The sequence below is a fragment of the Urocampus carinirostris genome, chromosome 14 (assembly GCF_059441175.1).
Source record: "Urocampus carinirostris isolate Australia breed hairy pipefish chromosome 14, RoL_Ucar_1.0, whole genome shotgun sequence".
NCBI lineage: Eukaryota > Metazoa > Chordata > Actinopteri > Syngnathiformes > Syngnathidae > Urocampus > Urocampus carinirostris.
This window is the reverse complement of record NC_142362.1, coordinates 22,450,095-22,462,868: the sequence shown is the minus strand read 5'-3', so window position 1 is coordinate 22,462,868 and position 12,774 is coordinate 22,450,095. Positions and strand designations below refer to the sequence as shown.

General features: G+C 38.1%; 1 protein-coding gene across 1 annotated transcript in view; it reads left to right on the top strand.

The window, feature by feature from the left end:
• mgat4a (alpha-1,3-mannosyl-glycoprotein 4-beta-N-acetylglucosaminyltransferase A) overlaps nt 1-11,622 on the top strand; it is a 55,053-nt gene extending 43,431 nt beyond the window's left edge. Inside the window, exons 13-16 of the mRNA XM_088352368.1 lie at nt 134-212; nt 1,531-1,591; nt 4,018-4,130; nt 4,217-11,622. Of these exons, the coding sequence (XP_088208494.1) occupies nt 134-212; nt 1,531-1,591; nt 4,018-4,130; nt 4,217-4,243 (280 nt within the window). The 3' untranslated portion in view covers nt 4,244-11,622. The remainder of the gene's footprint in view (nt 1-133; nt 213-1,530; nt 1,592-4,017; nt 4,131-4,216) is intronic.
• The last annotated feature ends 1,152 nt before the right edge of the window (nt 11,623-12,774 follow it).

Here is a 12,774-nt window from a genome sequence, read left to right as displayed (position 1 = left end):
GAGTCCCTCCGCGCGTAGAATATTTTACAACATATTTGCATATTTGTGGAGATGAACAATGCATGTTCTGTGCCTAATTGAAAACAATTACTTTTGGGAAAACCTTTCATGTTTTTTTGTTTTGTTTTGTCAGGTACTTGTTTTGCAGCGGTAACCAGGAACACTTAGGTGACAAGATGCAAAACACCACAGTGGAAATACTGCCCGTGTCTGTAAGGAAACACTCTTGCACGCACACACCACGAGACTCCTAATGACAGCGATCATTATGTTACACTGTTTGGACTGCTTGCGTTGAGGCTGCAGTGTATTGATTTGAAAAGAGGATGCAGGCGTGACAGCGCAGCCCCGAGCTCTTGACTGATCGCCGATCGGCGACAGCACACGTGTCCCTGTTGCTCAAATGACAAATCACACTTGCTTCAACTCAACTGTTGCATCACCCTAACTTCAGGCATTAAAATATCTCATCTTTAGGAAAAATTAAACTTTTTGAAGTCAAAATGGGTGACCTAAGCGAATTGTATAGATCCGAGAAGAAAATGTTTCAAGGTGAGTAGGGGGATGGATGGAAGATTTCCCAGAGTGAATCGGGCGTTTGAGGGGGTGTGTTTAAATTAAAATTAGTGTCATTTGCACCGGAATGAGTATTGTATTTATTCATGTGTAACGCGTGTTAGATATTATCCCATTATCACAACTTTTTTACTTACGATACCCGAGAATGTTAGGAAAGGAAAAAAAAGAGGGAAACATGACGAGGGAAACAACCTTTCTGTGTATCTAATGACAAATTTGACATTGTAAGACATGAAATAAATACATTGTACATTTTATGTTCATATTGTGTTCATAGTTATCAAAAAACGTTTTGAATCATGGCCCTATGTATTCAACGTTTGTGAACTATTGTCATGCCTGAATACACATATTTATCAAAGCTCAGCCATTTGACAACTCTTTTTAATTGGCTGAGCAATAAAACACATGGCCTGACCTTAAAAAAAAAACCACTTTATAAATGACTACAAAAGGACTCTTGTAATTATACAGGCAACAGAGGTTGATACCCTACTTGCAAAATTTGAATGCAGGATAATTAAATATTGCAAACTATCAAGAAATTCCATGTAAATACTGTAAAACCAATTAATTTTTCACACGATAGACCGAAGTGCCAGATGTATCTCTGAGGATAATCTTAGCCTGGTTGTTAGCCAGTTAGTCAGGAGCAGCAATATGTCACCAATGTATCTGAGCCAAGCTAAATGTAACCGTCTTTAAATGCGGCTGAATTAAGGCTAGATTCAGCCAAAATACCAAACATATCCAGGCTTAATCCCTTATCTTGGTTTTGTGCAACATCCCTAAGGTTTATGTGTGTGCGGCAGATCACTGAAAAACAGTGAAGGCCGACAGAGCTCAATATTTTGTGGGGCTGTACAATGACCGGAACATATTTTCTCCACACCATTCTCACCTTTAGTACCCCCCATTTATTATCACACCTGTAATGTTGCCTTTTTTTAGGAACCTGGACTGCAAACCAAAGAGAAGTACAAACGAACCGAAGACCGCTTCTACCGGATCGGTAAGTGTACGCGTGTGTGAATGTGTGTGTGCAAACACACGTAAACATCAGTCTCAGATGACACACGCATCGATTGTTCACTTGAAGAGTGGCCATCTAAGCTACAAATTTGATATGAGTATGGAAGCCAATGAGATACTGCAGCACTGTACTATAGAGAAACTCCTTTGCTTTGGCTTGAGAGCAAAGATTTGAGCTGCTAACACGATATACAGGGTTTGTACGGGTGCTTGAAATCTTTGAAAATGCTTGAATTTTATGTTGTGTTTTTAAGGATCTTTAATATGGAGTGAAGTGCTTGTAAATGCTTGAAATTGTTGCCGTTTTTCAACCAGTCTGCTTAAAAATGATGCAGAGACTGCTCTCTGGTGTTTTCACTTTGCAATTGCATTTCTTCTTCCCTTTGGATCAATGGCAACTGGCAAGTGTATGTACGGCATTTTCGTATAAAGCTTCAGTGCCCCCTATGTGTCGCACCCAAGAGAACAGTTGCATGCTGCACTTAAACGGCACTATGAATTGTGTATAAGTGCAATGAATATACCGTATTTTCTGCACTATAAGGCGCACCTAAAAGCCTTTATTTTTTTCAAAAGCTGACCATGCGCCTTATAATACAGTGCGCCTTATTTATGGATCAATTTTAAAATTCCAAAGTTTTCCAACTAACTTGCAGCCGCCGACTAGATTTTCCCCCGAACGCCAAGTAGTACGCGGTGTATGCTGGGATTTATTTACCGGCGTTTCATTGGCTAACCAATGTGTCAATCATCATTTGAATCGATCACTATTGGCTAAAGTTATTCGGAGGTCAAGGGGCGGATCCTTTTTATCATTTACAGGCTGGCATTGGCTTGAACGGCAAACAAAGCCTGCAATTGGCCGAAAAAGATGTGTCAATCATCATTTGAATCGATCACTATTGGCTAAAGTTATTCAGCGGTCAAGGGGCGGATCCTTTTTATCATTTACAGGCTGGCATTGGCTTGAACAACAAACAAAGCCTGCAATTGGCCGAAAAAGATGTGTCAATCATCAGTTGAATCGATCACTATTGGTTAAAGTTATCCGGAGGTCAAGGGGCGGATCCTTTTTATCATTTACAGGCTGGCATTGGCTTAAACGGCGAAACAAAGCCGCAATTGGCCTAAAAAGATGAATGTGTATAGCATGTGGCTGACGGCATAGAGAAAGCATTTTTTTCTATTCTGTATTTGTAAATATTGTATTCTCCTGGATTTACTACCCTCACGGATATAAGAGGACATTGGCTGCACATTATTATGAACACAACAACTTCAGTGAGCTACTCCGGATTTTATATTGTCCCTGTATCTTGTTTCAGACTGAACTCGATGTTTCTGTGATAAGCGGTGCAGATAATGGATGGAATGGAGTGTCTATTTTTAATATAAACTCAATTCCAAGTGTTTATTGTCATATGCACAGTAAAGTTGCGAGCGAAAAAGAAAATAGATATTAAGGAATGGTTGGCATTTCTTGAATCCCAAGACTTTAACCTTCCGAATGATGGAACGATGCATTTGAGTGACATTGTACGGACACCGCATCCGCACGTGTTCTCGACACGTATTTGCGTCTTTGCAAGCTTTCGGAATGTTAAGGGGGGAATAAGTTGGACTGAACTATCTGACTGTTTTGTCGACGTTCCCGTTGTAGCGCCTTATAATCCGGTGCGTCTTATGTATGTCAAAAATAGGACCAAAAACTATTTTTTCGGGCCGCGCCCTATAACCCGGTGCGCCTTATAGTGCGGAAAATACGGTATATGAATTATGGACATTTGTTAGGGGCCATGAAAAAAACTTAAGGTAGTGTTTCCTAGTGGTGAATTGTAACGGGAAGAACTTGCTGCAACTGTAAATGTAAGCTCATGCTTAATTTTTATCGAACGCTATACGGGGAGAAATTTGTCTAAAGGATTTATACACGTATTGTTCAGATCCACAAGTATATTACTCAAATAATCATGTCTTCATTAATGCGCACACGCAATATTAGAAATCACATACGTAAATTGAAGCTGTATTTGTGGCTCTGCAAAATACATGATTCACACTGGATTTTTTCTTTAATTGGTACTGGAGAAATTGGCTTTTAAAGTCCTTAAAAAGTTCCGGAATTTTGGCCATAAGAAAATGTTACAAACCCTTGGGATGGATGATCTTTATATCTATAACATTTTTTTATCTAAATGTGTCTTTTTGAGTGTAGCATTCATGTTTTTAGAACACGTTCGAAAGCCCCACTACTAAGTGAACACCCACATGAACCCTGGGGGAACATACCATCCGTACAGTAGACATGAAGGAAATAACATTTTTATCACAAGAGTATCGTAATTTATAGTCAAAACAAACTGGCCTAATGCCGTATAATGTTAGATTTTTTTGTGTGATACACAGGCCAGTTTGAAAAGGGCGTGGCCGAAGGAGCTGTGGATCCTTCCTTCAACCCCATCCTGGCTCTGCGACTGTCCGTGCTCAAAAACTCGCCTGTCTGGGCCATCATCAGCGAAGTAAGCCAAGCGTAGCATGCTTTGTGTAATTTGTGTGCCTCCTTAACTATATTTGACAGCATCCTCTCTGTTTTTTGTACCATCAGATACACATAAAGAGGATAGCAGGCTGACCTTCTTGAAAGGGTGGCCTCAGGCAGCAGTGAAGTCACCAGCCTGCCTAGAGCTCATTTGTTTTTCTTTCACACTTTTATTTTTATGTCCGTCACTCTCTTAATTACCTCGATAGTGAAAATGTGAGTATTTGCGTCAATAGACCCCTTTCAAGTGTGACGTAGCCTAGCTGTGCACGCATTGTTGAGGCAGAACAGCGTATTACACATCAGTTTATACCAGCCCATTGACAGGAACAGATCTTAGATAGTAACATCTAAAATAAGCAATACAGTGACTTAATCTTACAGGGTTCGTACAGGTGCTTGAAATCCTTAAAATGCTTACATTTTAATGTGTTTTCAAGGATTTGTTTTTGTGTGTCTTTTCGCCTCATACACAATTGCCATTCCATATCGGGTTGGCAACGAGTACATACCAATTTATGCCAGCAAGTTAAATGGACTAAAATAGTAGCTCTGGTCACTAGTTCATATTTACAGTAGCTTAGTTCACACATAGGTAAAACTTTAGAATAAGTGACCTTCCTTGGCTTGCATCCAGCTTAAATACATCATTTGTGTTGGTGGCATCGATACTACTGTATTAATGATAATGTTAATTTATCAATATTAATCATTTTCAACAATATCATGATACTAGATATGCATTATATAAAGTAAACATAAGTAAAAATGTCAGCGATGTTAGTATTATTGTTATAATTATTATTTATATTATTAAAAAATGTGTTCTCGCTAGCACCAGAAGTAGCAAAATTTATGTTAGGCATTGGTAGCAAAAACTTAACATTTCCCTGACACTTATCCTACTTACACTTACTAAACCATTTGTCATTCAAGTAAATCTAAACCACAAAAAAACAGTAATTCCTCTGACATCTTTGGTCCAGTCATTTATTTGTTACTTTCCGCCACAGTCTTCTACTGTTATTTTGGAAAAGCCTGTCCCCTCTGGGAATTGCAAAAAAATGTGTTCCTTAAAATTGTGGTTTGTGCACCCACACAAATAACAGCTGGGCATGTTGTTTTTGTAAATTGCGACTCTCAAAACGCAACTCAACATCAAAATCTTGTCTTGCTCCATTCAAACTTACCGCTGTTTTGGGTCAACAATGTGCACGGAACCTGTGGTGATCCGCTGAGGATTTAGGCTGGAAAGGGGTCTGTCGACAAAAAAAGCTCTGCAGTGAGACAGAACTTGGAACCTCCGAGGACATAGTTATGACGTCAGTCACTTGACCGCTTCTGTCTGCTACTGAATCACTCTTGTTCAAATCGAACCCAATGACGCCTCCTGTCGGTGTGCTGGGGGCGTTGCACTCTTAACTTGCGCCACCAGCTGAAGCCCAGGATGGTGCCAGCCAGGAATGTACAATTACCAACAAATGTGGAAATGGTGACCAACATCAATCTGAAATATTCATTGCGTTTATTAAAAAGAGAAGAGAGAAAAATTGATGAAAATAATAACATCCCTGTAGCACAGTGGTCCCCAACCTTTTCTCTACCACAGATTGTTCTAATGTCTGACAATATTCCTGCGGCCCGGCCCAATAATAACATTAAGTGATGATAATAATAAGCCTAAATCCACTGTGTAATCACCAGACCAGTAGTCTGCAACCCCTGGGCCTCGGCCCTTTACAGAGCCACGGGTCGTTTGGTACCGGGCCGCAGAGAAAGAAAACGAAAACATTGCCCTTGCTTTTTGCTTATACTGTATTTATATGTCGACAGCGATCCCTTGTTTTTTGCAGGGGTTGCATTCCGAAAAAGTCCCGAAATAGTCTAAACTTGTGAAGTAGAAACGAGTTTTGATTTATTAGATATCAGAAACATGATGACAAATAAAACACAGAACACAGAATTGCAGTTGAATAAATGGTCTTATGATATTAATACTCATTATACAGTGTAAGAAGGTACTGAGAGTGGCGAACTAGATTCAAGCAAGCATTGGGGATCCTTGTAGTGAGCCAGGTCTCCTTGATGATTACAATACAACCGTCTTGAACGTAGTGATTTCCCACAAGATGTAGCTCCTGGTTATCCGTTTTTATGGGTAGTGTATTTGGCGTTGGTTAGATACAGGCTCAGCAGAGGTGGCTTGCGAGCAGGTCTGGCCTTAGTTGCTTCCCAGACCTGATAACTATCCATAAAGCACCTTCTGGTGATCAGCATTTCTTTGCGCCCTTTTTCAAAGTTTATTGATGAAGTTCTTTTCAATGTAACGAGTCGCTAAAATAGTAGCTGTGCTAGCCGTGCTTCGCAGTTTTGTTTTGGGTGGACACATTGACTTGTGCACCCGCCCCGATGTTCGACAGAGTACACCAGCCTATTACAGTAGTGCACACAGGCAGTCACGATGAATATACAGCAAGGGATTTCAGTATACACGCTTTTACCTAAAATAACTTTGAAGATGTTGAGGTTTTACGGAGGTAAATTACTATATTTGGGAAATGGTTAATGGGTTAACAATTACCGCTAAAAACTTTTGCTCAACATTGGATGCAATGGTAATCAACCCCGGATTGTGTCAGTGAGAGCTCTGTTGATGTTGACATAGAAAAAGGCATTACAAAGTTATACAGCACCATAACTGAGCATTATGGGAAGCCAAAACAACATTGACAATTTATTTTGAAGGCCCACTAGGCCTTCAAAATAAAAATGGGAAGAGAATGGTTCCCATGAGTAAAATTAATGTGATGATGAGATAAATTCTTTTCCCTTTCCCATCTCATCCAGATCCCTAGTGGTCTAGTAACAACACAGTGTGTATAGACTTATTGCTGGTATTTTTATCATTACCATTATGTTATCATTGGGCCAGGCCAAGAGTCAGACAATCAACTGATCATTAGTACAGAAAAGGTTGCCAACAACTGCACTAGACTACCAGGGATACAGGTGACATGTGAAAAGGCACTACGGTAGTTTTTAATGTTATTATCACACTATTTTTTAGTTAAAGTACTGTCCCGATAGATATAAATAAAAGCAAAAAATAACATGACGAAAGGTAACTATTCGGTGTAACTGTTGATGAATCAGACTTTGAAGGTCATTTGATAAGCACACTATAAATTTTATTCTGGAATTGTGTTCATGGTTTTTGTCAATAAATTTGTTTAATCATGGCCACACGTATTCAACGTGTTAAAATAATGTGATGATGAGATCAAACCTAAAGCCTTTTCCAATGTCATCTACATCCCAAGTGGTGTAGCTGTTAACTCGTTTGGGGGTTTCTTTTTTTGAATTAAATCCAGAAGAGACATTTTTTGAGATACAATTTAGTTATAATAATCCTCAAGTGCAGAGATATAAATTTCAGTAAAAATATCGTAAATTGATTTAAGAAAAAAAATAAGAGGCATTTTCTCTGTATGGAATGAGATTTCTTTTTCTCAAAAAGAGTGTAAATTAGTTATAGATTTTAGGAAACCATCATAAAAATCAGGGAAAAAAACAAATAAGCAACATTTTGTTACACGAGGGTAAGATTATCATATTTTATTGCAATCACAGTATACATTTAGTAAGAATTTTAGTAAAAAAATATAATAAAATGTTAAAGAAAAACTAAAAAAAGGGACATTTTCTGACTATGGGGTATCATATGAATTCATTTTTGCAAAGTGAGTATTTTTTTTAATAAATTGTAGTTAAAAATATTGTATATTTACAAAAAATAAAAAAGCAACATTTTCTGACAATGGGGTAGGATTAGAAATTCTTTTTTTGCAATGTGAGTGAAATTGTATTTAAAAAATGAAATTAAAATGGCATAAAACTAGAAAAAAAGCAACATTTTCTGACCATGGGGTGAAATTGTTTTTGAATTTTTGTAATTAGAGTATAATTAAGCTATACATTGAAGTAAAAATATCATAAAATTAGGGGGGGATACCATATTCTGGCAATGGGTGGGTGAAATTATTTATTTAGAAATTGAAGAAAAAAGATTGTATATTAAAAAAAATACAATCAGCAACATTTTCTACCAATAGGGTAAGAATATTATTTTTTGGGGAGGGCCATGTGAGTGTATTTTTGTTATAAATTAAAATAAAAATAGTATGAAATTAGAAAAACGAAAAAAGGGGACATTGCCTGACAATGTAGAATTATAGTTTTTTTTTTGTATGGAGAGTATAATCTATTTAGCTATAAATTGAAGTAAAAATATCTTACAGTTACAGGGTTGACAGGTTTGTAGTTTTTTTTTTATTCAGTTGCAATGCACTTAAAAGGTAAACAACATTAACATACGTCTATGGCACTGGATGATTAAAAATTGGGTGCTCTTACTGCCGATCCGGGTTTGATTTCTGCGTTTCATGCATTGTCGTGTAAATGTGGTCAGGGATATTGTTGGACCGATCAAGTATTGCTCAAATATGGTCATATACTACCGTAAAACCTGATCTACAACACGTACCCTAACTTTTTAGTTCTTTTTTTGGGGGGGATAAACAATAAATGTATGCACGGTATACAAAAATGAATACTGTATAAGCAAAAACAATAAGACAATTTATTTTTCTTTCCGTGCGCCCCGGTGGTTGCGGACCACTGCTCTAGCAATCCACTCAGACATTTCCCCATGATGTGGTGTTTTACAGAAGGATTATATTGATAAAGGATCTCATACACAAGGATTTATGAAGGTGACTTAATTTATTTGAGAATAAATCATTTAATTTGTACAAAAGTGAAATATATTTTTGAATCTATTATGAGATGTTTATGCTAGTGCGCCTTTTTTGGATTGTTTCTTTTTGTGTTGCTCGTCTACTGTGCGTCGTCATGACGATAATGACTACACGGGAACCGTCTCTCCATCTTATTTCACTTCAAGCCGATTGACATTAACGATTATTTCCGCACTGCAAAATGTTAACGGAGATGAGAACAGACGTTGTCCTGTGTGTCAAATGCGGACTATTGTGCCTTATTTCAGGTTCCCTGAGTGTGTATCAGCTATTCCAATCACACATCACCGGCTAGATCAACTGTAGTGTTTTCAAGATATTGTGAAAAAATAGCATACAGATCAATCAGTGTTTGATGTAAGCACATTGCATCTTAAACTGATGTTTTGCAACGTATTTCGTCACATCACCGTTTTTTTCTTTCTTTTAGGGCCTCACTGAAAAATAACATTTCAAGAAAACAATAAGCTATTTCATCTTTACAGAATAAATATATTGTGAGGAATGGTTTTGATTTTTACACATGTTATGTTGGAGTTTTCTCAAAGGATAAATGTCACTTAGTACTTTTAAGAGGAAGTAAACAAAGATTTTCGTTAAGGAATATTGCATGTGGCCGTCCATACATGAACCTTTGATTTATATTGCATTTGTGAATTCTCATCAGCAGGCAGCCATTTTGCCACTGTTGACCTAAAATGACATCAAATTGGTGGTAAACCAATCACAGCTCTATGGAGACCGGTCTGCCGTAAGTAGGTATAAATTAATAAATACCTACAAATAGTATTTTGCTGTTTTTGTATTTTCTGGGGCAACACAGTGGAGCAGTGGTTAGCGCATGTGCAGCACAGTTCTGAAGTCATGAGATCAAACCTGTGTGGAATTTGCATGTTCTCCCCGTGCTTGCGTGGGTTTCCTCCGGGCACTCTGATTTCTTCCCACATTCCAAAGACATGCATGTTAGGTGAATTGGCCGGTCCAAATTGTCTCTAGGTGTAAATGAGCAGGCGAATTGTCAGTCCCTGTGTGTCCTGTGACGGGCTGGCAACCAGTTCAGGTTGTCCCCTGCCCACTGCCCGAAGATAGCTGGGATGGGCTCCAGCACCCCCGCGACCCTACTGAGGATAAGCAGTGCAGATAATAGATGGATGGATGTATTTTCTGGTCACAGTCTTTTGTCACAACAAAACGTCATTTAAACAAGGGGACGAGTCAAACTGGCTGAGCTTTTCACCTATTCGTTGATCGACAAGTGCATCGATCAACTGCAATGTCTTCCTTTTCTCAATTAGAGAAGGCCGCTACTGAGCAGCCCTCACAGATTAACCAATAGGTGACAAGCAATACAACAACTACGACAAAATACTATTTGTCGGTATTTGTGTATACATTTATGTCGTCTTATGGCAGCATCAGTCCTCCACACACCACCACAACTCTTAAACCTAAACTGAACTCCCTACCAAACAACTGCAATGTCATTGGGTAAAATGGCCGCCATCTGAGATTGAGAGAACAAGAGGATCCCTCTGCTTTTGCCATCTTCCACAAAAGTAATATTCATCAGCGTTTAAATGAGACTCATAAAATGTTTTAAAATTTGGAGGAATTGACATGAAAAGTAGAAAAAGTCATTTTAATAATTACTCGCTGTTGCAATTCTGCAGATCTTGCGGTGGATTTTTGAGTCTGTATTGAATACACTTTACTTTCTTTGAAGTTTTTGTGCACGATAAGAAAATGTGTTCTTGTATGTAATAATGTTTTATTGCGCTGAAGATCTTGAAAAACGAGATCATGTTTTTAACTTTATCCTGGAGATAAGTCTTATTTTCAGATTGCCTCTAATTAAAAAAATATGACTGCATTACACCTCTGAAGTTGGAATCCCCAGGAAAAAACAAAAAAGTCTCTTTTGTACTTGAGTTTATCTTTTGCAATTCACTGAAAAGACTTGTCCTCTTTGTTTTGGAACAGAATGTCACGACTACTGATCGTTTGGGGTGCACCTTTTTTTGTTTTGTCATGAGCGTTCACCGCAGGATGTCGCGTTTATTTACTTATTGTAAATGTAAATATAGAAAGCAATGAACATCTATTTCTGTCATTCTTCCACTTCAGTCGTTCATCGAAGTTCACATCACTTTTGCTGTCATTTTAAACGCCAGTGGTCTATTTTTAGTGTTTTTTTTTTTCAAGGGGGTAGTGAAGTGCCTTTTGAGAACGGGCAGAGCTGTACATACGCTGTGTACACGCTAGTTTGTTCGTACTTGACGAGTGTATTCATTGTTGGGTTTATGCAGGCTTCTCGATTAAACCGTCTGATGTTTGCTTGAATCCTGAACAGATGTGTTTACTTTGGGAGAAGAAGATGAACAAGGTGCCTCTAAGCGTCTTTTAACGCTTACTTAGATTGGCTTTATGCCCAAAAGCCGGATGAAACTTGTTGTATGTAACTGAAAGCAAATATGCGCGTGTTAAGAATGTGTTCAACGAGCGTGAAAACGGAAAACAATTCAGTCTTGAAATCCCCCATTCTGCAAAGCACTTATCTGTTTCTGTGCCTTCATCTTGTATTGTTGGCTTGCCTGTACTTCTTTTTGGACATCTTTTTTTCATGCACATGTTTGAAATAAATAAGGAAACAAATTACTTTGTGTGATTAACATATTGTTTTCCCACATCACCATTTTTTATGAATACAGGGCTAGCTACACTTAACCCAAACTAGACTGCTGGTTACACAAACCACTTAAAATTGGTTAGAGGAGTTTGTGTATTTGCAAATATAATAAAAAAACACGTAAGATCAAGGACATTGTCAAACATTTAGTTTTCTTAAAGTTTTGCTCGGGTGGCCAAATCCATTGCATTGAATCATTGGTTTATTTTGCATTTTTAAACCAACTTACCATGATATACAAACTCAAATGCTAGCGATGAAAAATATACTTTTTACTGGTTTGATTTGAATAAAAATAAATGTTTTAGCAGTGCATGGACAATAAGATCAGAGTACATCATATCAAACTAGGCTGACCAATTAAAGCTGAGAGTATATCATCTACTGGTCAGTAGCAGCCAGAGGAAGCATTTGGGTTGCATGTATATAAAAAGAAAGAAAAAAGATCACAATTTTTGACAGAAATGACCGAGAGACCTACTTTTTTGTCATACTCAAAAATTGATGGCGGACCGGATTTAATCGCCCAACAGGCCGCGTCCGGCCCGTGAGCCTCCAGTTTGACATACCTGATTTAGTGCCTTCTAGTAGTAAAAGAAAATAATTTCATAAAACAACATTTATGTAAGTACAGTGTAACCTCGGTTTTCGAACGCCTCTCAGTTCGGACAATACGGTGTTCGACCAAAAATTTCGAGAAATTCTTGCTTGGCTGTTCGGTCAAAAAATCGGAGTTCGAACGCCGGTATGGTAGGGCGCGATGCTGAGCAGCGTACGGATGTTTTTGCCCCTAATTATGCCTCCAAAGAAGGTCGGTGCAAGCAGGACAGGTGAATTAAAAACAAGTTGTTCGTACAACTATTGCCTTTAAGAAAGACATAATAGCTAAATATGAAAGAGGTGTACGAATTTCCGATCTTGCTAGTGAATACAGCATGGCTAAATCTACTATTAGTACGATAGTAAAGAATAAGGAGGCTGTGAAATCGAGTGATGCGGCTAAGGAAGTTAGCGCCATAAGCAAGCAACTGCCGCAAGTTTTGGAAGAGGTTGAAAAACTTTTGATGATTTTTCTCTCCCCACCGTCCACCACAAAGGTAAGAAATCCTATTCATAATCCT